General features: G+C 61.3%; 2 protein-coding genes across 3 annotated transcripts; both read left to right on the top strand.

The window, feature by feature from the left end:
- Window positions 1-1263: 1263 nt before the first annotated feature.
- NEK8 (NIMA related kinase 8) lies at window positions 1264-13008 on the top strand. The gene is made up of 15 exons (XM_056355757.1): window positions 1264-1406; window positions 1855-2060; window positions 3097-3329; window positions 4074-4205; window positions 4398-4606; window positions 5018-5097; window positions 5653-5834; window positions 6071-6221; window positions 7231-7307; window positions 8469-8586; window positions 8876-9026; window positions 9258-9421; window positions 9649-9807; window positions 9982-10140; window positions 11794-13008. The coding sequence occupies exons 1-15, from the start codon at window positions 1360-1362 to the stop codon at window positions 11820-11822; spliced, it is 2097 nt and encodes a 698-aa protein (XP_056211732.1). The 5' UTR covers window positions 1264-1359; the 3' UTR covers window positions 11823-13008.
- TRAF4 (TNF receptor associated factor 4) lies at window positions 12984-22739 on the top strand. 2 transcript variants are annotated; one of them, XM_056356113.1, is made up of 7 exons: window positions 12984-13116; window positions 19758-19809; window positions 20132-20236; window positions 20314-20475; window positions 20886-21047; window positions 21121-21276; window positions 21669-22739. In XM_056356113.1, the coding sequence occupies exons 1-7, from the start codon at window positions 13058-13060 to the stop codon at window positions 22299-22301; spliced, it is 1329 nt and encodes a 442-aa protein (XP_056212088.1). In that variant the 5' UTR covers window positions 12984-13057; the 3' UTR covers window positions 22302-22739. The 2 variants fall into 2 exon arrangements, with proteins under 2 accessions (XP_056212088.1, XP_056212005.1); XM_056356030.1 differs by lacking the exon at window positions 12984-13116 and adding an exon at window positions 16905-17115.
- The last annotated feature ends 2793 nt before the right edge of the window (window positions 22740-25532 follow it).

The raw sequence follows: 25532 nt of genomic DNA, 5'->3' as shown, positions 1-25532 counted from the left end.
TCGCCGCCGGCGACGTATATGAGTGGCCACGCCTCCCTCGTTAGCCACGCCTCCCTTGCTTGGCCGCTCCTCCCCACCGACGGACGACACCTTCCTATCGGCTACGTCTCGTCGTTGACCCCGCCTCCCCGCTGGCCACGCCTCCCTCATTGGCCACATCTCCTTGACCACGCCTCCCGCAGGCGATGGCCCGGCAGCGGGCGTGTGGGGAGCGCGTAGTGCGTGTGCAGGCGGGGCGGGGCGTTGCACGCACGTGTGCAAGGCGCTGCACGTGTCTCCTTTGCCAGGCCTGGCACCTGGCTGCAGGTGGGCACGGGGTGCTGAGCGTGGCTTGTGTGCGAGTGTGTAAGGCACTCAGTGCGTGTGCGAGGCGTTGCACCCAAGCACTTAAGGCATTGCACCTGAGCGTGTAAGGCATGGCACCTGTCTGTGTAAGGTGTTGCACTCATGGGTGTCAGGGATTGCACACGTGCAGGGCACTGCACAGCTACTGGGCAGCATGGGAGGGTGGGTGCAGCAGGTGCGTGGCAGGCCTTGCAGACCTGTGCTGGGCCCTGCACATCTGTTGGCCTGTGTGGCTGCAGCGCCCGGCCCGGCGGGAACACCAGGAAAACCGCCGCCCCCTGGGAAAACAGCCCCGAAACTTGCGGGCCCGCTGCGGCTGGGGGCGTGCGGTGGGCACGGAGAAATCGGTGTGGGGGGGTCCCGGGGCGGGGCGGGTCCCGGTGCCCCCTCAGAGCAGCGGGCCAGGGCCGGCTGGGCAGGCCGCGGGGCAGGGCTGGGTGCCGATTCCTGGGGGGGGGGTGGGCCCTACCCCACCACTGCCCCCGGTGCGGGGCGCTGGCTGGCCGGGGGGGCTGCCCTCCCCCCGCCCTGGGAGCCGGGCTCAGTGTCGCTAGATGGCAGCACGGCCACGTGGCGTGGCCTGTCCCCGGCCACCCCCGGGTGCAGGGCAGGTCCCTTGCGGGCTGTGGGAGCCGTCACGGGCACGCAGGGGTGCTCGTGGTCCTGGGTGACACACACACACATGGAGGGGGAGCCGGGCCCTTTGTGCCTGGCCCTACCGCAGCGCAGCGCCCCCCCGGAGGCTGCTGAGGGGGCGCCCCCCAGCCTGAGCCCAGTGCACCCCAAAGCTCTCCGCCGGGACCTGCCCCCTCGTGGGTCGTGGGGACCCAGCCGGGGCGGTATTACCCCCTCCTGGCCGGAGTAGGGAGCCCAGTGCTCCCCCCCGCAGCCCTACACACATGGCGGAGGGGGACGGGCGCGGCCCGCGGTGGTTTGTCCTCCCGCGGCCGCCGTAGCGGCTCCCGGAAGTGTCTCCATGGAGACGGGAGGAGCCCTGGCCCGGCCGAGGCAGGGATGGAGAAATACGAGCGGATCCGGGTGGTGGGGAGAGGGGCCTTCGGGTGAGGGCGGCCCCGGGGGCGGCCCCGTGGCTCCGAGGGGGGCACCGGGAGCGGGGGAAGCGGGGTGGGGGTCTCCTGGTCTTTTTTACCGTGGCAAAGCGTGTGGGGGGAGCGCCGGCACTACGGCACGGCGGGGAAGAGGGGGAGGCCGCAGGCCGCGTTACCATGGTAACAAGGCGCAAGGGCCCCGTCGCTATGGCAACACGGGGGTCAGCCGGCGTGTGGCGCCCTGCGGGAGGGTGGGGGGTGTGTGTCCAGGCCTTGGCTGTTGCCATGGCGATGGGGTGACACGGTACTGGGGGTGTGACACCCCGGGGGGGGGGGGGGGGGGAGGGGATTGCAGGCCCTGTTACCATGGCAGCAGGGGGACAGGGGCCATGTGTCACCCGGGGGGGGTGGCCTGGCCCTGCCCCCCCCACTGCCCCACGCTGAGGCCCTGTCCCCGCAGCATCGTGCACCTGTGCCTGCGCAAGGCCGACCAGAAGCTGGTGATCCTGAAGCAGATCCCTGTGGAGCAGATGAGCAAGGATGAGCGGCTGGCAGCACAGAATGAGTGCCAGGTCCTCAAGCTGCTCAGCCACCCCAATGTCATCGAGTACTATGAGAACTTCCTGGAGGACAAGGCGCTCATGATCGCCATGGAGTATGCCCCAGGTGGGCCCTCATCTCCCTAGCACCCATAGCTGGTTCCTCGGCAGGTCCAGGGAATGCTAAGCACTCAGTTTTCCTTGAGTTGAGCTGCTATGGCCCCATGTTGTGCTCCTTGTAAAGATCCTGTGCTTTGGGGACCCCAGAAAAGTCCAAACACATCTCTCAAACAGACAGTTCTGTAGAAGAGGGTTTGGGGGTCAAGGTGACCATGGGCCAAGTGACTGAGCACTGGGCCAGGTTGTCCAGAGAGGTTGTGGAGTCACCATCCCTGGAGATACTCAAGAGATAGGTCATGGTCCTGGGCAACCAGCTGTCGGTGGCCCTTCTTGAGCAGGAGATTGGACCAGATGACCTCCCAAGGTCCCTTCCCAGCTCCACCACTCTGTGATTATATGCCTTGCACCTGCTAATCATATCCAAAACAAAGATATTTCTAACACCTCTGTTGCTGATAAGTGTGCCACCATCTGCCCTTGGCTTAGATTTCACGTACATTTCCCTGTGTCAGCTATCGGCCATGCTGTTGGTCCCACAGCTTTGCATGGGAAGGTGTGATTTCTAACGAGATTTGCCATGGAGTTTAAGATGAAATCAACATTTGCATGATGGTTTGTTAAAAGTTGTATGTGAGCCCTGAATCTGGATCTCCCCTTTGCGATAGGGGCCTCTCAGTGCCACGTGGCCTCCTGGACTGCAAGAGTTCTCTTTCACAGAACAGGCTTATCTTGTTCTGCCATCCGTGTTTATGTCCTCCTCCAAGAGCTATAATTTTAGCGTTTCTTTTCCTGCGGCCTTTGACAATATGTCAACAGTAACTTCTCCCTCGTTGTTTCTTTGTCCCACCAACTGTGCTGCCATTGTTCTCCACACAGTCACAGGAGCACTGGAGGATGTGCTGTGTATCCCACCAGGATGTGCCTTTTCCCATGCGTTTGGCTTGTTAGGATGCCATGGCTAAATCCTTCCCCTGGCTTTTAGGCTGGGTTTGCGCTGCCCTGTGCAGCCACCCTTGCTGACAGCCCTTTGTTGTTCTTTACAGGGGGCACGCTAGCAGAGTTTATTCATAAGCGCTGCAACTCCTTGCTAGATGAAGATACCATCCTTCACTTCTTCGTGCAGATCCTGCTGGCTCTCCACCATGTGCACACCAAGCAGATCTTGCACCGCGACCTGAAGACTCAAAACATCCTCTTGGACAAACATCGCATGATCGTCAAGATTGGAGACTTTGGCATCTCCAAAATCTTGAGCAGCAAGAGCAAAGCCTACACGGTGAGTGGCCTGGCTTTGTAGAGGAACTACTTCCCACTGTGGCAGCAGGCTGGAAACTCTGGGCTAGGCTCACAGTAGTCTCTTGGAAGCTGCTGTAGGCAGCAAGGTTGGAGGTAGCATACTTGCAGTAGGCCACATCCGCAATGCTGCCTTGCTCCTTGGTGTTTACACAGGCTGAAGTCTTCACGCCCAAGTCTGCTGCAGCTCCGTGGGCTGCAGAAAGGTGAGAAAGACTTGTCTACCCAAGCCTGGGAGAGGGTGGGGTGTCTGGGCTCACTGGTGAGGGTCAACAGTGTTCCTCCTGCTGTCACAGTGGGAGGGGTGGTGTTTGCAGGCTCGTCTGACACATACTTGGCAATGGAATTTCTGCCTGTGCCCCACCATCCTACTTTGTCTTAATCTCCTCTCTCTGCTTGAGATTTGAATATCATTCCCCACCTGGACTAATGTGGCTAGACATTTATATCATATTGCTCTGGGCTCTGATTCTCTCACGTGGATAGGAGCAAAATTAGAGATAATATCTGCATGTGCAAGGAAGGTCACTGGAAAGGCAAATCCTCATGTTTTTTTCTGAGATTGCCAGGCAGATGTTGACACTGGGGAACAAAACCCCAGCTCTACTATGCTTCGGTTGGTGGTGTTCCAGCCAGCCTGCATACTGCTCTCTGAACCCAGCATTTTTCTTTCCACCTCGCTGCTCCAGTTTCTCAGCATTGTGGTAAATTTCTTTGTCTCTTCTAGGTTGTGGGAACTCCATGCTACATCTCCCCAGAGCTTTGTGAAGGGAAGCCTTACAACCAGAAGAGTGATATTTGGGCTTTGGGCTGTGTGCTGTACGAACTTGCCAGCCTCAAGAGGGCTTTTGAAGCTGCGGTAAGAGGGATATGGTTTACATGTAGCGCAGGGAGCTGTGGCTTCTTACAGAGGTGAAAATGTGCGCTTGGATCACTCTTCTCACTGAGCCTGGAGGTGTGAAGGCAGAGAGCAGTGCTGAAAACTTCTCGCCCCTTGGCCTCACCTCTGACCACCCAGCCACTGTATGTCTCTCTTTTGTTTTCTCTCCAGAATCTTCCTGCCTTAGTGCTGAAAATCATGAGCGGGACATTTGCCCCAATATCGGATCGCTACAGCCCTGACCTGCGCCAGCTCATCCTTAGCATGCTGAACCTGGATCCTTCCAAGCGGCCCCAGCTGAATGAGATCATGGCTCAGGCCATCTGCATTCGGCCCCTTCTGAACCTCTACACTGATGTGGGCAGTGTCAAAATGAGAAGGCAAGTGACACTGTCACCTTAGTGTCCCTTGGGAGGGGCTACCACAGCCTGCAACGTGTCTGATCAGTTTGTATGTCTCGGTTATGAGCTCCAAAGAGTGTTGTCCTTGTGCAGCTCTCCTGTGTTACCCAGTGTGCAGCTGCTGCGGCCTGAGCCTGGCCCAGTGGCTCAGGGCCATGGCAGGTGCGGGTTTGTCATTGCAGTGGCAGTGAATAGAGAGTATGAGCTCAAAGGGAAGCAAACTGATGCCAACTCCCCTCTCTCAGGTGGTTTAAAGCACCTACCGAGGCAATTCTGTGAGCTATTCAGCTGTGGCTTACGCTGCAGCTCTGTCCAGACCTGCTGTGATCCACGGCTCTGCGGGACCTCTGGGGCGGCACTGATGTTAAGGACTGGATTTTGGTTTGGCAGGCCAGAAAAACCCCTGGCTCCAGTGGCGGCAGTGACCCACAGCCGGACGGGAGGACGAATGAGCAGTGCCAGGCAGAGGGGTGAGTCCTGACATGATGCGTTCAACACAGCTCCATTCAGAAGGACCTTTCCTTTGGATGATGGGGTCAGAGAGGCCCTCAAGCTTCTGGAGAGAGAAAGTTAAGAGATGTCACCTTCCCTGAACCCCAGAGGAGCCCACGGGCACCTCTGCTCTGGGGACCAAGCAATGCTTTTTCTCCAGCTGCCTCTTCTAGGTTTTGAACCCTTGAATCAAATTTCTGCTGTTTCCAGCAAAGGCTGGGAACCAGCCGGTGGTGCCGAGGGGGGCTGTCCTGGTGCAGGGCAGTGCAGCTGACATTGGTAGCAATTTGGCTAGAGCTGTCGTGGGGCCACTTTCCTCAGTTCTAGGATAAAATACAAGGAGCTGTTCCCACGTGTTTCAGCCCTGGCAGGGAGCTCCCCAGCAGCCCCTTGCCAGCCTTGGACCGGCACTGGTCTGGCTGTGCTGGCTGGCAGGCAGCTATGCTGGCACCCAGACTGGCTGGTGTTGTTTCTTTTTCTGTGCAAAGAGAGTCAGGGATCCACGTTAATGATTTCTCTTTGTTGACCTGTAGGTGTTCGAGGTGGTTCAGCCAGGACAGGAATCCCTCCTCTGCTGTCGTCCATCTACACCTGGGGGAGCGGGATCACCACCCCCCTCCGCCTGCCCATGCTTAACACCGAAGTGGTGCAGGTATCTGCTGGCAGGACGCAGAAGGCCGGAGTCACCAAATCAGGGCGGCTCATCATGTGGGAGGTGAGTGACAGGGAACCTGGGGCAAGCAGTGGCTGTGGAAATCTCAGATGTGTGATTTCTGAGGAGGAGACGTTCCTGCTCACTGCATAGGCTCTGGCACTGTGCTCTCCAGGACTGCTGTCCAGTCCAGGTGGCAGGTAACACCAATAAGCCTGTGGGAAAGGGTTCGTCTGAGTTCTCCAGCCTAGCTCTTGCTGCATGGAGGTGCAGCAGCTGACATGACTTCTCTCTGCCAGGCTCCCCCGATGGGTACTGCAGGAGGCCCTTCTCTCCCAGGAGCCACCGAGCAGCTCCAGCCTCAGTTTGTGTCCCGTTTTCTGGAGGGCCAGTCTGGTGTGACCATCAAACACGTGTCCTGCGGTGATCTCTTCACAGCCTGCCTCACAGGTGAGCTGCTGCCTCCTGGCTGAGCCCCAGACCCCTCTGCACGGCAGCTGCCTTGCAAATGCAGCGTGACTGCCTGGGGAGCCTGCTCGGAGAGGAGCCTGAGCGATGCGATGCGCTGGGCTGGGGTGACATGAAGGCCTCTGTGGCCTCTTATGTTACACCAGGTGGAGGTCAGAAATGGCAGGCATGGTCCTCCTAGGATGCCACACAGCTTGGTCCCAAAGGTCTGTGCCACGTGGGGAGGGCCACAAATCTCTGCTGTTTGCTGTCCTGACTTCATTGGTGTCACCTGAAGACAGAACTGACCTGTACAGTGGGGACTGCAGCGTGGGCAGCGTCTGGGACCTTCAGCCTTTCTCTGTCATGTGCTCTGTGAGTGCGACACAGACACAAGCAGTGACTGGCATTGCTGTGAGGAGTCAGCGTGAGCTCCTGCAGGGCTGGCTGTCCTCAGCTGCAGGAAGGCAGGGTCTGAACCCCCTTAGAGTGGGCCAGGAGGCATGCTGACTGGGAGGGGAGCACGCATACTAGCCCAAGGCTGTGTTTGCAGAGCAAAGCCCTCCCAGTGGTCCTTTGGGAGCCCTGTTTGCACTTCTGCTGGGGATCAGGGTAGCTAACGACAGATAATGTAACTGGCAAATGTCATGGGCATGGGTTTGTCCTACCTCTCCATGGCATTTCCTGCCACCCTTCTGCTGGGCGATGAGTGTCTCTGTGTATTTAACACCTTGTCAGACCTTGGAGTTTGCAGCTCCTGCGTGCACAGCTGCAATAATGTTATCTCAGTGCTCTCCTATCATCTGCTGTTTGTTTGGCGAGTTGTCGCAGCACATCGAGGCTGCCGCTCTCTGGAAGCTTGCTGAAGGCTTCTGGCTCCTGCAGCAAGTTATGAGTCAGAGTGGGTCCAAGCAGAGACACTGTCCTGGGAGCCACAGCCAGCCCCACGGTCTGTGTGTGCCTTGCAGGGCCTCACGTGTGCCAGTAACACGACTTCTTTCTGCTTTTCCAGACAGGGGGATAATCATGACTTTCGGCAGCGGCAGCAATGGCTGTCTGGGGCATGGAAACTTCACGGATGTAAGCCAGGTTTGTTGTGAGGGTGCTGGGCGTGCTGCTCCCCCAGGGTAGAGGATGGATCATGCCTTCTGTGCCACGTGAGAGGGCTCATCCCAGCTCCAGGGATGTGCATCCCAGGCGTGCTCTGGCATCCGAACCCCTCCCCCTCCTCTCCCTGTCACTGCTGGTTTTAAAAGACCCAACCTGCCTCTCTCTCTCTCTCTCTCCCCCCCCTGCACAATGATCCCTTTGAGTGTGGGGGAAGTCAAGAGCTGCCTTGTGGTTGCTCTTGGCAGGCACCCAGCTTGGAGGCTGCCTCCAATCACACACCTGCCTGCTTCACTCTTGGCCTGCAGCTGCCAGGGTTCACTGAGAAAAGTTATTTTTCAAAAGAGCCAGTATTTAAAGAAGAGATGTGTGTTTCCGATTGGCTCGGAACACTAGGGTTGAGGGCCCGTTGCTGCCTTCCAGCTTCTTCCTCGCCTGCCCTCGGATGTGGCAGCAGCCGATGGCTTCCAGCCGAGCCCGAGGACTGGTGCCATTTGTCACTGTGGTCAGCTGGCTCGTTCATTCCTGCTCTGTCCGGAGCTGAGCTGCTCGGTGCTTATTGCTGGGGAGGGGAGACCAGTTGGGAGCAGCAGCCAGATCCCAACAAATGGTGCTTTTCACTTGCAGAAGATAATGAGAATGAGGCTCGCTGTGGCGAGGTGTCAGATCTAACAGCAGGTCACAGCAGGGGCTGGGCAAAACGTAGAGATGCTGGTCTCTCCACACCCTAACGAATATGTAGCCGATAGCTCGCAGCTCCTCTGCACAAGAGCCTTACAGCCAACGCATCCTGCACCAAGCCCCTGCCTGCTCAGAGCGTGCGTTAACAGCCCCTGGCACTCCCCACATGGGCAAGGGGGCGAATCCCAACCCTTCAGCTGAACCTATTCCCTCTCCAAACCGTTGTGCTGGCTGCTTGCTTCTGCCCCAGAGATGTTTGCATTATCTTCTGTGCTGCATGCACGTAGTCTCTCGACCCTTTGAAGACTGTTTGGAACAGAAAAATTCGCTGGTGTTTGTGTTGGATGAAAACTGGGATGCTGCCAGCGCTGTGTTGAGGCTGGGGGGGCAGGGTGGGAGGAATGGGAGCAGCCGGGCAGGCTGGGAGGTCTCGGCTGACGGTTGCTGCTCTTCCCCTGCCAGCCCAAGATCGTGGAGGCCCTGCTGGGCTACGAGATGGTGCAGGTGGCCTGTGGTGCGTCTCACGTCCTGGCGGTTTCCAACGAACGGGAAGTGTTTGCCTGGGGCAGGGGGGATAATGGTAAGAGATGTCTGCTTTGCAAAACAGGGCTGGTGCTTTCTGTTGTCTGTTCCCACTTCCCTCGCTGGCCCTGCTTGCCTGCAGTCCTTTCCAGATGTGCCAGGCTAGGTGGGTGTGGAAGGGTTGCAGCTGCTTCGCCACATACCAGGGCCCCTGTGCTTTGGGTTTTGCTGCCTTCTGCAGCAACAGATCCCAGGCTGGGCTCCTGCAGCAGCTATGTCAGTGCTGTTCAGGGGGCTGTGCTCAGGTTGTTGCCATCAGCTGTGCCCTGCTCTGTTCCTCCTGCCAGGTCGGCTTGGGCTGGGCACCCTGGAGTGCCACAACTCCCCCCAGCAGGTCCCAGTCCCGCCAGAGCATGAGGCTCAGAAGGTTGTCTGCGGCATTGATTCCTCCATGGTCCTCACAGTGAGGAACCAGATTCTTGCTTGCGGGAGCAACAGGTAAAAGGGGTAAGGGTCTGTGCTCCAGAGCTTGCCTAAGCTTCCTGGGCCTGCCAGCCTGTGTCTGGCCCAAGAAGAGGGGGCAAGGGGCTCTAGAAGACACCTCTGTGCCATCCTACCCCCCAGCATCACACTGCTGGTGGGGTGGTTATGCTAGGGCAGGATTTCTCTCTGGGGTGTCTGTGCCAGGCTGCATTCAGGCAGCTCTGAACTGTGCTTTTCCCCGGGCAGGTGTAACAAGCTGGGCCTAGATCGGATCAGCTCGGCAGAGGAGCCTTCCCCAGAGGACCAGGTGGAAGAGGCCACTGTGTTCATGTGTGCCCAGTCGGCCCCCTTGAACCGAGAGCTGATTGTGTGCGCTGACATCGGTACAGCGCACTCGGCTGCAGTCACAGGTGAGGGGTGTGTGCCCAGATCCCCGAGGGGGGACCTGCGTTTTCACTCTCTTCCTCCTGCCTCTTTCCCATGGACAGAGACCTCAGAGAGGCTCAGGAGGCACCCTGCTCCTGACATTGGAGCTCTGTTGGAGCAGGGTGATCAGCATGGCAGAGGGCAAATAGCTTCAGGGGCTTCAACGCATCCTCGGGTGACACCCAGTTGTTTCTCTCATCTCTATTGTCAGCTTCTGGCCAGTGTTACACCTTTGGGAGCAACCAGCATGGGCAGCTGGGCACCAACTCCTGCCGCAACAGCCGCGTACCCCACCTGGTTGTGGGGCTCCAGGCAATGAAGGTCACTGTGGTGGCTTGTGGGGACGCCTTCACTGTGGCCATCGGAGCAGGTGAGGCTGAAGCCCCTGTGTCCTGGGCTGTAGCAGACCCTGGCTTTCCCCTGCCTGCAGCCCATGCTGTGGCCAAGGCAGGCCTGGGAGATAGCGCAGGGCAGTACCAGGGACATGGGAGGCCTATTTGCTGGTGAGCTCTGTGTGCAGCACGCTGTATGTATCCCCCTGCAGAGGGGGAGGTGTGCACGTGGGGCAAAGGAGCCAGGGGACGCCTGGGCAGGAAGGATGAGGAAACAGGAGTGCCGAGGCCGGTGCAGCTGGAGGAGACGCATCCTTACCTGGTGACCTCCGTAGCCTGCTGTCACGGGAACACGCTGCTGGCAGTAAAGCGTGAGTAGAAACTTCATGACTGTGATTTCTGTCATGACAGCCCAGCCAGCCACAATGCCTTGTGACTGGAGCTGTAGTGAGTAACCCTGGCACACGAGCTCTGTGTTATTCTAGTCCCTCTAGAGCTGTAGAAGAAGAGAAATAACTCAAAGGCCACAAAAGTTCCCCTTCTGCTATGCAGCACTCTGATGCTACCCCTTCCTCTGGGCTAGGGGAGCAAAGGGGCAGCGGAGGGGGATTCATGCACTCCCAGACAGGTGGGCTGGCCAAGCTGCGGCTGATGGGGAGTCAGTGTGCTGGCGGTCCACCGAGTATCCAAAAAGAGCAGCTCTCTAATTGATGCTGCTGAAATAGAAGCTGAGATTTGAGGCGTCGTTTTGGCTGCTGCCTTTCCATTGTGGTTTGGAAAAGATAGCAATGGTTTATGTGGTTCCTCTCTGCTTGAGCCAAAGGCAGCATCGTTGCGCGGTTAAAATGTGCCCATGGTGTGACCTGCCCTTCCGTTGCCTGGGTGTGCGATGGGAGCCTGGCCCAGACTGCTGGAGGGGCCTTTCTTCCTCCTCTGCCAGGCCGATTATGGCCTCGGCGCTGGGCTGAGGGATTCCAGTCCCAGCCCACTTCAAGGAGGCTAATTACACCCCGGAGGGGAGGAGGCCCAGCTGACTGCCCCAGTGCAGCGGAATCAGCCATGGCTCCCGTTCCTCCCCGGCGAGTGCCCAGCTCTCATGGGATATGTGCTGCCACGTGAAGGGGACAGGGAACAGCCGAGTCCTGTGCTCGGGAACAAGTAGGGTGTTTGTCACAGGAGTAAAAGGGTTTTGTCTTTGCAGGAAGGCTGTGGGCTGCTCTCCCCTTCCGCTGCCGGAGTTGCCTTGCACCCCACAGCAGCTGTTCGTGGGCTCCCCCCTGCAGCACCGTAAGGGCAGGGCCTGAGGGTGTAGCCCCGCTGCTGTCCCTCTGCACTGTCCAAAACCTCAACCCGCTTGTCCCGGTACTGGAAGTGCAAACGCAGCAGCAGCGGTGTCAGGGCAGCAGCCGTGCCTGCTCCAGCACCCCTCAGCGATCAGGGTACAAAAAGCATCGAGAGCTGTGTAAAAAGCTGAGATCTGGCTTTGGGCTTTCACGCAGCTTAGTCTGCCTGGAAACCTCTGCAGAGAGAACACAAGAGCTAGTGACATGTGTGCTGTCATTGCTGCTGTCAGCTGCGGCTGTGACCTGGCCCAGAGAGGGTGTTGGTGCAGGTGAGCAGCACTGCACCTTTGGGGCAGCAGTTCTGTACCGCTCTGCGGTTTCCTCCCGTGTGGCCAACACCGTTTTTGACTGGCTTCGGCTTCTGCCCAAGTGAGGCCACTGCTGCACCCTTCTCTCAATCCCGCTGTGAACGCAGGAGTAACTGGGAGAAGCTGGGCATGCTGGAAAGGAAGAGGAGGGCACAAGCCTCAGGAGACAGCATTTCCTCCTGCTTGGGCTCTGGCTGCTGGGCATTGCCTCCTGCTTGCGCCACTACTTAGGCCTTGCAGTGGCTTTCTGGGGTGGCAGGACAGGGATGGTGTGCCCATCTGTTGGGTATCTGGCCTGTGTGGGGCAGGGCCTGGAGCTTCACCGAGATGACAGCTTACGGCTTATTCTTAGTCCTTGCCCTTTGTGTTTCAGCTGCCGTGGAAGAGGCACCTTCCCAGTGAGCTTGAGTTGAGAGGGGCCACATCCAGCCTCATCGTATACCCGTCCTGGGGCTCCCCCCAGCCACCTGGTATGCCTGTCCTCTTGCTGCTGCCCACTGTGGCCTGGCTTGGACCTGTGTCCCCAGGCTCTGGAGCTCCTCAGCTGCATTCCAAAAGCAGCAATCTGGAAACAGGATGCTCCCGACGGTGGTTGCCACCGAACCGGAGCTGGTCTCACCAAATCAACAAGGCTCTCTGTGAACCTCCTGTGCCTGAGAGCCGCTGCCCCGGCCGTGCTGTGGGGTGGACATCCCCGGAGCTCCGGTGCTGCCTTCAGGGGGTCGTGTGGGGGCTCTGCCCCTCCCCACTGGAAGTGCCTGTGTGGAAGGGTGAGGAGCACAGAGGTTGCTTTCCCCCATGGAAGCTGTCTTTGGTTACAAAGCCCGGGCTGACAGCTTGGTGTCTGAGAGAGCTGTCAGCCTTTGCACAGCAGTGTCTGGAGTTAGGGCCCCAGGCGCTACGCTGGGTGACTAAGTGCAAACCTCTTTTCTAATTAGAGAAGTCTGTTCTTTCCCATCCCCCCCCCCCCCCGCAACGTTTCACCCGTTTGTTGAGCTGTTCATCACGCTTTTGAGGGTCCTGGCCTGCACGGCTGGCCAAACCTGGCGTGAGCAGCCTCTCTGTGCGGCGCAGCGTGCCTCACTCTCCCAAAACGCCGCCTGGAGCTTTCCAATTACAGCCTCTCCTGGCCCCAGGAGCTTACCAGAGGATTCTCCAGCTGACATTTGTCCTCAGGCCCCTAAATCCTGCTGCTGACCAGCTCACTGGCTCCCAGCTGAGCTAGTGGAAGGCAGCAAAACACAGCAAGTGATTGTCTGTAATTGCAGTTTTTTAACCCAGATCTCTCCAGGAAGATGATGAGTTTTCACCGGGGATCCTTTCGGCAGACAGGAGGGGGCATATCACTGTGTCACAGACAGGAGTTACGGTTTTGTATCTCCAGAAGGGTTGTTTCCTTTCCTTTCTTTTTCTTTTTTTTTTTTTTTTCCCCTCCTCTTTTCTTTTTTTAACTTACATCTGCCCTGGGCCATTTTTTGATGAGCTTCTGTCTCTGATCTGCCTGACATTGCAAATGTTCTTGCCTTTCACATCCATCTTTGTGCTGTTGCCAATCTGTTGTGTATAAAGTCAGTGCTTTCATAAGCTGGCTGAGATGAAATCTCTCTAATTATTTTTGTGATTCTTTCCTGTTTTCAATGAGGGAAGCCTCGCTGGGCTCTGGTAGAAGCCAACTGATCCCTCTGTCATGTGAAAGGTAATGAATTTCTGCAGGTCTCCTGCTTTTTCCTCCCTCGCCTCCCAGGCTCCGGCTGGGGAAGGGAGCAGGTCCTGTCCGGCTGGGAGAGGTGTGTGCAGCCCTGACGGCAGACGCGGCCTCCCTGTTTGGCTCCTGCCAGGGTGGGTGCATGGGTTTTTCCCTGCCGTTTTTGTTTCTTGTGGAGCTGCCTTTTCAGGCGGTTACACCCTGCTATCCCGGGAAGCTGACTCGAATTCAAAGGCTCTGCCATCCCTTGGCACTCGCCATGTGCTGTAGGTCACAGGGACGGCTCCGGCAGCCTGGTGTCAGCGGAGGGGAAGATGTTCCCCGCTCCCACACCAACCTGGGCACCAGGGTAATTGCAGGGCTGGGTTAAACTGCCTCGAAGTCCCTCTGGGCCATTGCCTCTCCTCCCTGCGCTGAGCTGGCAGCAGCAGCAGCTCCTACAGCAACAGATTTGTCTTGTGTTGTGCTCAGCTCTCGGGGCTCCCCTTGCCCCGCGCCATGTGCAAACCCATTCCATAAGAAGGGGCTGGCGTTCCTGCTGCAGCCTCGCCAGGGCTGAGGGTTGGCAGGGTTGGCAGGCAGGACAGAGGGCTCTGCCACCCTTTGAGTTGTCAGTGGTGGCACCAAGATGCCACTGTTCCAGGGGATGTGCAGCCTGGAGAGCCAGGCTCTCCCTGCTCCAGCTGGGCTGCCAAATCCAGGGGTGAGGCCCCTGGCAGCCCCCCTGTTCCCACCCCTGTGCTGGTTCTTTTAGGGCTTAATGATGCCTTTGCTTGGCAGTGCTGGGGCTGGAGGTGTCACTACCTTGAATATTAGGACGCTTCACTCCAGGCAGGGGGAACCAGTGTGGACCAGTGTGCTTTGTGCTGGGCTGAGGGCTTGCAGCAAAGGCTGGAGCCCTTGGGATTTCGCAGCCTGTGCGCTCCGTGCAGGAGTTCAGCTGTGAAGCCCGGCAAGATGATTTGAATAATTTAATACTGGGCTGTGACCAACCCTGGCGAAAGGGTAAAGGAAACAAAGAGGCCCCCAGCCCCGAGCAACAATAGCTCTTGAAATGACAAGCCGAGGCATGTCCGCGCTGCCGGAGGCAGAGAGCAGCCCGGGCAAATAGGCCAGTTGCATTCCTCACGTCTGCTGCTTTGTTTCCCTGCAGAAGCTCCTGGTGAAAACTGCAGGTCTCAGGGCTTCTCCCTTTATCCTTGTTTTGTTCCTGTGTTCTGCAGAGCTGGTGGTGGATCGGCTGCATCCCCACAGCTCTTCCTGCCAAGGCAGGCAGGGCCAGAGGGGAGCGGGTAGGGGAGGTGATGCGGGGATAAGGCTGCCTGGTCCCATCTTGCGCATCCTGGCCGGTGCAGGTCCCCCGCGGTCCTTGTCACCCAGGGAAAGCCCGTTCCCATGCTCGATAAGATCCTGCTGACCCAGGCCATCGCCATCAGTAGGAATCAGCCCAAACTGGCTGGTAGCCCGGGGCTGATTTGATTTGATCCCAGCACCTCCATCGTGGTTGTATCCCCATTCCCAGGAGGTTTGCCAGAAGGTGCGGCTGCCGTCCGTCTGTCCAGCCGCCCTGCTCCCCTCACCCCTGCCCTCTCTGGGCACCAGTCCCCAGAAGCAGGGAGAGGACTCTCCCCGCTCCTTTCCCTGTGGCAAAACGCTCCACCTTAACTTCTTTAGAAGCCGGAGCGTTGGTTTTCTGTCCCTCCAGTTTAGGTGTGTGTATATATATATATACACAGGGCAGAGGGATGGGGCAGGGGGAGGCTGGGGGAAGCAAGCAGGAGGCCTCCCCGAGCCCAGAAGGGTTCAAGAACTGACCCATCACGGGGGACAGAGAACATATTGGGGGGATGGAGAACATATCGCCTCCACAAAGGGAATTGCCCTGCCCGGAGGTTGAGTGTCGCCTTTGTGTGAGACAAACGCCTGGCTGTGATGCTGTGTGCGGGGAGGGCTTTCCTTAGGGAGAGGGGAAAAGGAGGGGATCTTTGTTTGCAGGGTCTGACACCTCCCAGCCATCCTGCCGGCACAGCCAGCACCTTCTGATGGCTTTGTCGGCTCCTGGCTAATTAGCAGAGATGCTCTTCAGTGAGGTTAGGGAAGAAAAATTTTGAAAACATCAAAGAGAAGCAGTAAACAGCGATGAAACACGGCTCTGTTTCACGCCTGTCATTAGAGACACAGGATTTCTAAGCTTGCAGGAGCGATGCGGAAGGCACAGGGTGTCCCGTCCCCCCGTGGGGTGCCAAGGGTCCATCCTTTTGGCCTGAGCCTGGTCCTGTAGCCGTGTCCGGGGATGCTTTTGAGACAGGACCAGGTGGCAGGGAGCGCCTTTCTCCGGCTGGGTGGTGAGCCTGGCTCCAGGGCCTGCTGCTGGGACCTAGGGGCAGAACCAGACTGGCCGTTGGGGCCACTGGTGGATCCTGCCCTGGGGGAGGGGCAGGGGGCAGCTCTGAGCAAACCCAGCCTGGGAGCATCTCCAGCCCTTGGTGCCACCCCAGTGACAGCTCAGAGGTGCCTGGTGTGCCCCGCTGCCCTCTGTACATTGCCCACTGTCATTTGTTTTGAGGTGTTGGGTATCCAGGCTCTCTGGGAGCTGGTTAAAGTTTAACTCCAGGTTCTCCACCGCAGGCTGCTCAGGGAAGACCCCACGGTGCCTGTTGACGCTCAAAGTACGCCAGCACTGGCTTCCCCGCTGTCTGGGTGTTGGGAGCTAAAGTCCTGTTGTGGCTCAGGCTGTGGCAGGGTAAACCTGTTATCCCTCGGGGTAACCCCAGGAATCAGCCCCCCATCCCTCCTTGGCAGCTCCGGCAGGAGCAGGCAGGCTGCCTGCCCTCCTCCCCCCGGGCTGCTGAGGATTTTATTTTAAGCAGAAGCCTCTCGGGAAGAAGGGTAACGTGAGCTCCTTGAGTGACAAGTGATGGAGCTTGACTTGCTTAGCGTGTCCCCCAGGAATCCCTCTCCTCTGCCATTTGCTAATTGAAAACTGCTAACATTTGGGGCTGGAGCAACTGCCGCCCTTCGCGGGGAGCTGGCTGGAGCGCGGCGGTGGCACTAACACATGCTGGCAGCCTGTCATCTGCTCGGCTCCCTCTCTGGGGAAAGGGGCAAATCCTGCCATATGCTGCTCCGGTTTCTGACGGAGCGGAGTGGGGGCTGGAGCCAGACGGATTTGCTTTTATTCTCCCTGCTCCCAGCTCTTGCCAGGAGGTTGGGAACCGCGGGATGCTGGTGGCTGCAGCCCGGGGGTGAGCTCGGAGCGAGATGAAGCCACCGGAGCGTGTGTGTGTCCCCCGGTGGCTGTGGCATGGGGGGGTGCTCAGGGCAGTCCCTCCGCCTCCTGCTCCGCCGTTGCCCAGCTCAGACCCTGCCGCGGGTGGTGGCTGGGACACGGGGCGCTCTCTGGGGGGAGGGTGGGTACGGGAGGTGCCCCCCCCGCCCCGGGCATGTCGGGGGCACAGCCAGGGCTGCGTGCAGGGGGCGCAGGGCCAGCGAGGCCGGCACGCTGCGTACCCCCAGCCCAGGGCCAGGGGAGGCCGCAGCCGGGATGAGGGGGGGTCTGCAGGTGCCGTGCGGCCCCCCGGGGGGGCTGCGGGCGGTCGCTGTGCCGTGCTGCGGGCGATGCTCTCAGGCTCCCGGCGTGCCCCTGCCCGGCGCGGTGGGGTCCGCACCCCTGCGGTGCCCCCGGGGGTCCCTACCCAGCCCCATCGGGGGGCGGGGCGGAGGCGGGGGGCGGGACGGAGGCGGGGGGCGGGGCCTGGTCGGTGTCCCCGCCCCCCGGGCGGAGCCGGGCGCGGAGCGGAGGCGCGGAGCGGGGCGCGGAGCGCGGAGCGCGGCGCGGGGCGGCGGGATGCCGGGCTACGACTACAAACTGCTGGAGCGGCCGCGGCGGCGGGTGCTGTGCCCGCTCTGCGGGAAGCCCATGCGGGAGCCCGTCCGCGTCTCCACCTGCGGCCACCGCTTCTGCGACACCTGCCTGCAGGAGTTCCTCAGGTGAGCCCTGCCCTGACGTCACGGCCTGACGTCACGCCGCGCACCCCTTCCCCCGTACAGCTCCCCGGGGTACCCCCAACCCCTGTCCGGGCTTTCGCGTCCCGGGGGGCGGCGGGTGCTCCCGCGTCCCCCCCCCCCCTTCCGCACCGGCCCCGGGCGTTGCTGCCGGGAGCGGGGCCGCCCTGCGCGCTGAGGGGGGGGCGGGGAAGGGGGGCCGTGCCCCGGAGTGCGGGGTGCTCCTGGGGCGCCCCGGGCCGGGGAGGGGGTTGCCCCGGGGGTGCGGAGTGCTCGGGGTGCGGGGTGCCCCGGGGGTGCGGAGTGCTCGCGGTGCGGAGCGCCCCGGGCCGGGGGGGGAGCGGGGCGCGCCCAGCCGGTGACAGCCGCCTCGCGGGGTGCAGCGGCCCGTGGCCCCTCTCGGTGAGGAGGAGGAGGAGGAGGAAGCGGGGGCCCGGGTGAAGCCCGGAGCGGCGAGTTTCGAGCGCTTGCAAAGATTTGTGCTTAACCCCTTCCTGCCCGGAGCCGAGCGGGGGTGTGTGTGGTGTGTGTCCGGCCACCCCCCGCGCACGGGTGACGCGGCCGGGCCCTGTGTGCTCGCTGGGGGCGCGGAACCAGGACCCCCCCCACCCCCCCCGGTATGTCCCAGGTACGGGCAGCCCGCGGGACACGTGCCACCCGATGCTGCCCGGTTCTTGCCCTCCGTGCCCGGTGCGGTGCTGGGGGTCCCACGCTGGCACGGCCCGGGGGTGTCCGCGCCCCCCGGGGTGGGCGTGCGGCAGCGCGAATCGTCACCCCGGGTTCTGCCGCCGCCTGCGGTTGCACCGCGCCTTGGCACGGAGCGACCTTTGCCCGTTCCGGGGGCACGGCGGGCACCGTCACCGCTGCCGGTTTCTGTGAAACCGGGCGTTCCCCGGGGCCCGTGCCAGGCAGCGCCTCCGCTCCCCTCCCGCATCCGTCCCGCGGGCGGCTGGATGTGGGGTTCCCCACCGCCGAGCCCCTCACCCTTTGTACTAGATCAGTTTTGGGGATCTCATGGGCTGAGCCATCCTGCCCTGCCTCGGTGCCTGGTGGGGCTGGGGGGTGCCGGGGCTCCCACCCCATCACCTCGCTGCGCCCCAGCACGCGGCGAAGGTCAGAGGCAAGGACGGTCCCCCCGGGCGCTGCCTCAGCACATTCCCTGCCCGGCCGAGCGTGAGGAATGGGGAGGCTTTGTCGGAGATTAGGCGCTGGCTTCGGGTCACCGTCCCCTTTCCCCACCTGCCCTGGCACCCCCACACCGTGCACCGGGTGCTGGCAGGGCTGCCTGCCCCCGGAGAGGCGACGGGCCGATGGCAGCCTTGGGCCGATGGCGGCCCTGGGCTCCCTGGGCAGGGGTGGGGTGCTCAGCCCTGGCCCGGGGCACCTTATCGCAGCCAGTGCCTGGTGCCACCCATGGAAACACCCGCTGCAAACAGGCCGGGCACATGGGGGGGCTGGCTGCGGCCGTGGGGCTGGCTGTGGCCGTGGGGCTCATGCCTCACAGCACTGTGCTGCTTTTCCTGGGAGTTGTTGCTCCCACACCCCCAGCACGAGGATGCTGTTTGCAGGGGATGTCACGGCACCGTGCCCGGGCATGCCAGGCCAGCGCGTGCCGGGTGCCACTGCTGGCTCTGTTGCGCCGTCTCCCATCCACTTGGCAGCCCCGGCCAAGGCCCTGACGGCGCTTGCCAAGGGCATGCGGTCATCAGACGTGCAGGTGCTGCGCGAACGCACGGCAACCTCATGGCCACCTCCAGAGCCACCTTGGGGACACCAGAGTCCCGGGGTCCCTGCGTGTCCCTGTGGGCTGTGCCCATGGTCTCTTGTCGCAGTGTCCACCGGGAATGGCATGTGGGATGCCACCCTCGTCTGTCCCTGGGCACAGTGTCATGGGGGCCAGAGGTGACCAGCTGCGCTGCCCGTTTGGCTCCATCCTCGTCTCCCCCCCATGCTGCCCCTCCACAGGTCAGGGCTGAGCAGGGCTGTTCCCCAGGGCCAGCTCTCTGGAGGAGCCCCCCACCCTGGGGACACAGCAGGATGGGGACGCCCCCTCCCAGGGCAGCTGCTGTGCCGGCCCCCTGCCTCCCTGAAGTGGCTGGTGGGGCCGTTTCCTGTGGAACAGGAGCCCCGGGGCCACGCGTCTGGGCTGCACATCTGGCGCCCAGCTGTTGCCCCCCCCCCAGTCCCCTTGGGCCCCAGCACCTGGGGCTGTGGGTGCCTGTGGCCCCTGCTGGCACCGCTGCTGGCCAGCTGCTGGCACCCTGGCTTAATCCCAGGGGCCTGGGGTGGGCGATGGGGCTCCAGATGGTGCCACACTTGCAGCGCCTGGCCCAGGCCCCCTGGGACCGGGGCCACTGTGCCCGGCTCGGGGGGGGGGGGGGGGGGGGGGGGCTGCCCGTGGGGGGTGTCTGGCGGGGGCATTTCCCAGCTCAGACAGATGGAGCAGGATTAGAGCGGTGGCTCCCCGATGGCTGTGGCTGGATTTGGTTTGGGGTGAGTGCTCACGGGTGGAGGGGCAGCACCAATGCCCTGGGGTGGGATGGCAGGGACCCCATGGGACACTGTGTCACCAGTGACATGCCGGCCCCCAGCCCCCAGCAACCCTGACCCCTCTCTGTGTCTTGCAGCGAAGGCGTCTTCAAATGCCCGGAGGACCAGCTGCCCCTGGACTATGCCAAGGTGAGCCGTGGATGGGGCACCGCACTCCAAGGAGATGTCCCCATCACCTGTGTCCCTGCCAAGGGACCGTCCCCAGGCTCTGCACAGCCGCCTGGCACCGCCACGCCGGCCTGGCACGGGCACCCGTGCGGAAGCAAGAGCCCTTTGTGCCGCGGGGCCAGCAGCGGAAACCCACTCCCGACAAAGGGCGCTTGTTCCTGCGCTGGCGGGGGGGATCCGGCCGTGGGCAGCGTGCCTGCGGCTCCCGGCCAGGCTGCTGGGGGGGTCCCCATGCCCCTGCAGCCTGGCGCGGGATGCTGATGCCCTGCTGCTGCCTCCCCAGATCTACCCCGACCCAGAGCTGGAGGCGCAGGTGCTGAGCCTGGCCATCCGCTGCATCCACAGCGAGGAGGGCTGCCGCTGGAGCGGGCTCATCAAACACCTCCAGGTAGGGTCCGGCAGGGTGGGAGGGGGAACCACGGCTGCACCCCACGGCCCCCACTTCACCACCCCTGTGTCCCCCAGGCCCATCTTGGCACCTGCGGCTTCAACGTCATCCCCTGCCCCAACCGGTGCAGCGCCAAGCTGAGCCGCCGCGACCTGCCCGAGCACGTCCAGCACGGCTGCCCCAAGCGCCGGGTCAAGTGCGAGTTCTGCGCCAGCGACTTCACCGGGGAGGCCTTTGAGGTGGGTAATGGCGGGGGGGGGGGGGGGGGCACCGTGCCAGGGGGCATGGCTCTGATGGGGGACATGCAGCTGGCAGGGGACGCATGGGGGGGGGGGGGGGGATGGCCTGGAGGGGGGGTATCATGGGGATGTAGCCAGGTTGGGGGGTGCAATGTGGGCCACCATGGGGGACTGAGATGGGCTGCAGGGCACACAGCCTGGCCATGGGGACAGAGCCTGGATGGGGGACGCTATGGGGGCACACCTGCCCGTGGGGACAGTGCACGACACTGGGGGGCGGGGGCACAGCTTGGGTGTGGGGACAGCCCGGCTGAACGCCATGGGGACCACAACCTGGGCACTGCATGGCCCCATCCCTGGCAGGGCTGGTGAGGGAAGCCAGAGGGTGATGCTGCTGCTGTGGTCCCCAGGGCCACCAGGGCACGTGTCCCCAGGAGAGCGTGTACTGCGAGAACAAGTGTGGGGCCCGCATGATGCGGCGCCTGCTGTCCCAGCACGCCCTGGCCGAGTGCCCCAAGCGCACCCAGCCCTGCACGTTCTGCGCCAAGGAGTTCGTCTTCGACACCATCCAGGTGAGAGGGGGCCCACGGGGACCCTTGCCCTGCCAGCTGCCGGCCCTGGCTGATGGCCATTCTCTGTCCCCAGAACCACCAGTACCAGTGTCCCCGGTACCCTGTGCCCTGCCCCAACCAGTGTGGGACGCCCAGCATCGCCCGGGAGGATGTGCCCACCCACCTCAAGGAGAGCTGCAACACCGCCATGCTGCTGTGCCCCTTTAAGGAAGCTGGCTGCAAGCACCGGGTGAGCGTGTCCCCAGCCCCGTGCCGGTATCCCTGTCGCCATCCCGCGCCGGCACCCCTGTGCCCCACAGCATCCCCACACTTCTCCTGCCCTGACGTCTGTCCCATCCCCTGTGGCGTCCCTTTTCTGCTCTGTCGCATCCAGGTGGTTCTGTGGTGTCCCCATCCTTGTGCTGCCTCACCCTTGTGTCGCTTTGCCACCCAAGTGTCCCCGCACCACCCAACCAGGTGTCCCTGTGCCACCCCTGCGCCTCCACAGCATCCCTGTGCTGTCCTGCTCCAGTACCCCCATGCTCCAAAGACATCTCTGTGCCGTCCCTGTGGCATCCTTCTGTCCTGACATCCCGTGTCCCCACTGGCACTCCCCTGCTGATGGTCCCGCTGTCCCCGCAGTGCCCCAAGCTCGCCATGGGCCGGCACCTGGAGGAGAGCACCAAGGTGCACCTGGGCATGGTGTGCACCCTGGTGAGCCGGCAGCGGCAGGAGATCTTGGAGCTGCGGCGGGACGTGGAGGAGCTGTCGGTGAGCAGCGACGGGACCCTTATCTGGAAAATTGCCGACTACGCCCGCAAGCTGCAGGAGGCCAAAGCCCGCAGTAACTACGAGTTCTTCAGCCCCCCATTCTACACCCACAAGTACGGCTACAAGCTCCAGGTCTCGGCTTTCCTCAACGGCAACGGGAGCGGGGAGAGCAGCCACCTCTCCATCTACATCCGCGTGCTGCCAGGCGAGTACGACAACCTGCTGGAGTGGCCCTTCTCCTACCGCGTCACCTTCTCCTTGCTGGACCAGAGCGACCCTTCGCTCTCCAAGCCCCAGCACATCACCGAGACCTTCCACCCCGATCCCAACTGGAAAAACTTCCAGAAGCCGGGAGCTTCGCGCAGCTCCCTGGACGAGAGCACCCTGGGCTTCGGCTACCCCAAGTTCATCTCCCACGAGGACATCAAGAAGCGGAACTACGTGCGGGACAACGCCATCTTCATCAAGGCCTCGGTGGAGATCCCCCAGAAGATCCTGGCCTGAGCCCCGGTGCCCGCGGGGCGGGGGGACAGGACGTGAGCCCCAGGTGGTGCTGAGCCCTGCCCGCAGCCGATGCCCCCGCTCTGGGGACGCTGCCGTGGCCGCAGCCGGCGGCTCTCAGGTAGGCAGGGATGGGGCCGCTCCCCCACCTCCCTCCCGGGGCCGGGACCCTCCCGCAGCCCCAGCTGCCCCCCGCGGGGCAGCCCCTCCTCAGGTTCCCGGGGGTGCCGGGGGGCTGGGCCCCCCAAACCCTTCACCGGGGTGCCCGGCAGCCCCCGCCAGCCTCACTGGGGACCCCACGGGACCCCGCTGCCCAGAGCCATATTTTGTAAGCTGGTGCCCCCCCGGGAGCACAGTTGTTATTTATTACCCCAGGCCGGGGCCCACTGCCCCCTCCCTCCCCCCTTTTTTTTTTTCAATAAACTTTTCTTGTATTTATTACGGCCGCCTGAACCTCCTTCCTGCGCTTGGCCGGGGATGGGATGGGATGGGGGGGGACGCGACACCCCTGCCCCAGCGCCTGCCGGTGTGGGGGTGCCTGTGGTGTAGCTGGGGGTGGGGTGGGGATGGGGAGAGCCAGGGCCGGGCTGGGGGGCACGGGGTGGGGGTGGGGGTGGGTAATCCCTGACCCACATCCCGGCAGCAGACAGGCTCAGATGGAGCCGGTTAATTCGGTAATCGCCGGCAGCGGGGATGTGCCAGGGAGGGGGGGTGTCCACAGCCCAGGGGTGCTGCTGTCCTGCAGTTCCCCCAGCCCCCCCCCGGCCCCTCATTAGCGCTGGGGCAATTCCAGCCCCGGGGAGGCAGGGATTCAGTGCAGACAGGGGTGGGTGGGCAATGGCTGGGGGCACTGGGGCAGTTTGGGGGACCCCGGGTACGTGTCTGTCTGCCCCCCCCCCCCCCCCCCCAAATCACCCCAGAGGAATTGGGAGGGGGGTGTCGCTGTCTCTGCAGGCTAATCCTACAATTGCATTAGCGCTGCCCAGGCTTAACACAATTAGCCCCTAATTAGCTGCACCCCGCAGCCCTGGCTGGGCTGGGGGGGGGCAGTGCTGCTGGGGTGTCCCTGTCCCATCCCCCGTCCCCCTGCCGAAACACCCAGGCAGGTCCCAGCCCGATGTGGGGGCTGCCCGGGGGCGCTGGGGGTGGCACCGTGGGACCCTGCAGTCGATGGCTGGCCGGGGGCAAGGGGTGAGCCCCCTGCCCATACTGGTGCCCAATGCCAGCTTGTACCAGTGCCACTGCTGTACTGGAGGCAAACGGGAGTCCATACTGGTGCCCAGTGCCTGCCCAAACCAGTGGCTGATGCCAGCCCGTTCTGGTGCCCAGCATCAACCCGTACTGGTGCCCAATGCCAGCCCCACTGCTGCCCAGTGTCAGCCCATACTGATGCTTGATGCCAGCCCTATGCTGGAGAGAAATGCAAGCCCATACTGGTGCTCAGAGCTAGTCTATACTGGTGCTCAATTCTTGCCCATACTGGTACCCCTGCTAGCCCAGTGTAAGTTCACACTGGTGCTCAGTACCATTCCTACACTGCAGCCACACGCAAGTCCATACCAGTCCCTAGTGCCAGACTCTACTGGTGCCCAGTGGCAGCCTATACTGGTGGCTGACGCTAGCCCGTTCTGGTGCCCAGTATCAGCCTGTACTGGTGCCCAGTACCAGGCTGCACTGCTGCCCGATGCCCAGCCGCAGCCCACCTGGTGCTCGGCGCGGTGCTCAGCTCGGGTCGCTGCTGCCCAGTGGCTGCTCCAGCTCGGCCGTACAGCAGGGTGCTGGCAGCCTCTTGTGGCTCACCAGTTACCTTAAAAAATAATTAAAAAAAAAAAAAGAGAAACACATAGATTATTTATGAACTTCAGCTATTGCAGCGAAGCAATGCTGGGAGCTCAGAGGAAAACCAAACTGGCCCCCAGCTCACAACCTTTACAACCCTCCGCATTCCCTGCTTCGTTTGGGTTTTTTTCTCTCTTTCTTTTCTTTTGCCATCTCCAATCACAAATGTGAATTGTGCCGTCAGGTGCCGCTCTCAGTAGCTCCCAGCACCACACTCCGGCACCGACGCACGCACGCTGCACCGCTCAGCGCCGCACGGCAGCTCCATTTACGCCGGCACTTTGCAACCAGAGCCACGGTGCGCACGTCGCCGTGCGGTGCCTGGCTGGAAATGTCAGCCGGATCTTCAAGCACCTCTTAACCTTCACGTGTTTGCATAAAACGGGGGAGTAAATCCCCTGCAAGACCTGGGTTGCAAAGCAGGAGGAAGAGATGCTCTTAATATTAATGAAGAGGCGGTAAAAAAAAAAAAAAAAATCGATTCGCTACTAAATTTAGCTTTAAAGATCAAGTTTAAAATTCCTTCCTGGAAATTTGTTGAAGATTTATTCTAAAGGCTGAGAACCTGCCAGCTTCTGCCTGGCTCCATCAGTCGGATGCAGCTTGGCCACTGCCTGGGTATTTAACAAAAAAAAAAAAAAAAAAAAAGAGCTATTAAATGCCCTATAAATCGAGGGGGGGGGGGGCAGCCTGGGTGGCAGGGGCTGGACCTGGGCTTGCTGAAGACCTCAACCACATTATCTAACCTTCTCTAACACAACACCAAATCTTTGACCACCTTACAAACCCTTCAGGGACAATTCTTGGCAAACCCACTTCATCTACTGCTCATGTAGTAGAGCCCCGATTTGTGCCAATTATTGATGCCTCTTAGCTAAAAGATGGCTAAACCAGACATGAATATTTCATCAGGAGATAAAGGCATGACAAATTTGCTTTGCACGACCCCTGTTAAAAACCTGGCTGGCCTCCCTCCTCCCCAGCCCTTTCTCTCCCCAGGCCAGAGGGGTCTGAGGCTTTTTACCGTGGGACCATTTAAATCTTGGTGCCATTTCTCCACTTCCATTTTAGTGCACCTCTAGGGCTAGCAGCCACCCCAGCTGAATTAACAGTTTGTACCCAACTGCCTTGAAATTAATTTAAACTAGATAGATAAAATCCTGCGGTACATTGCAGTTTGGCCTCGCTGAGCAGCAGCAGAGCATCCGAAAGGTGGCTGTTGCTGGAGGATGTCCGAAGCGCTCCCCCAGCTGAGCAGAGGAGCTGATGCCATCATGCCCCTTTCCTTTGGCTCCTCCAGGACCCCTGCAGCAAGCAGGACTTTTTTCAACTCTATTTTTTTTCCAGCATCTGCAGTAGTTCCTCCTCTCCAAGTGTCCTCCAACACGAGACAAC

The sequence above is a fragment of the Falco biarmicus genome, chromosome 1 (genome assembly GCF_023638135.1).
Source record: "Falco biarmicus isolate bFalBia1 chromosome 1, bFalBia1.pri, whole genome shotgun sequence".
NCBI lineage: Eukaryota > Metazoa > Chordata > Aves > Falconiformes > Falconidae > Falco > Falco biarmicus.
This window is presented reverse-complemented; position numbering and strand designations above follow the sequence as displayed.

Coding starts and splice junctions, on each gene's coding strand:
- NEK8 (XM_056355757.1), top strand. CDS start 1,360: ATGGAGAAATACGAGCGGATCCGGGTGGTGGGGAGAGGGGCCTTCGG. Junction 1,407..1,854: donor GTGGGGAGAGGGGCCTTCGG/GTGAGGGCGGCC, acceptor CTGTCCCCGCAG/CATCGTGCACCTGTGCCTGC. Junction 4,206..4,397: donor AGAGGGCTTTTGAAGCTGCG/GTAAGAGGGATA, acceptor TTTTCTCTCCAG/AATCTTCCTGCCTTAGTGCT.
- TRAF4 (XM_056356030.1), top strand. CDS start 16,973: ATGCCGGGCTACGACTACAAACTGCTGGAGCGGCCGCGGCGGCGGGTG. Junction 20,237..20,313: donor GGCTCATCAAACACCTCCAG/GTAGGGTCCGGC, acceptor TGTGTCCCCCAG/GCCCATCTTGGCACCTGCGG. Junction 20,476..20,885: donor TCACCGGGGAGGCCTTTGAG/GTGGGTAATGGC, acceptor TGTGGTCCCCAG/GGCCACCAGGGCACGTGTCC.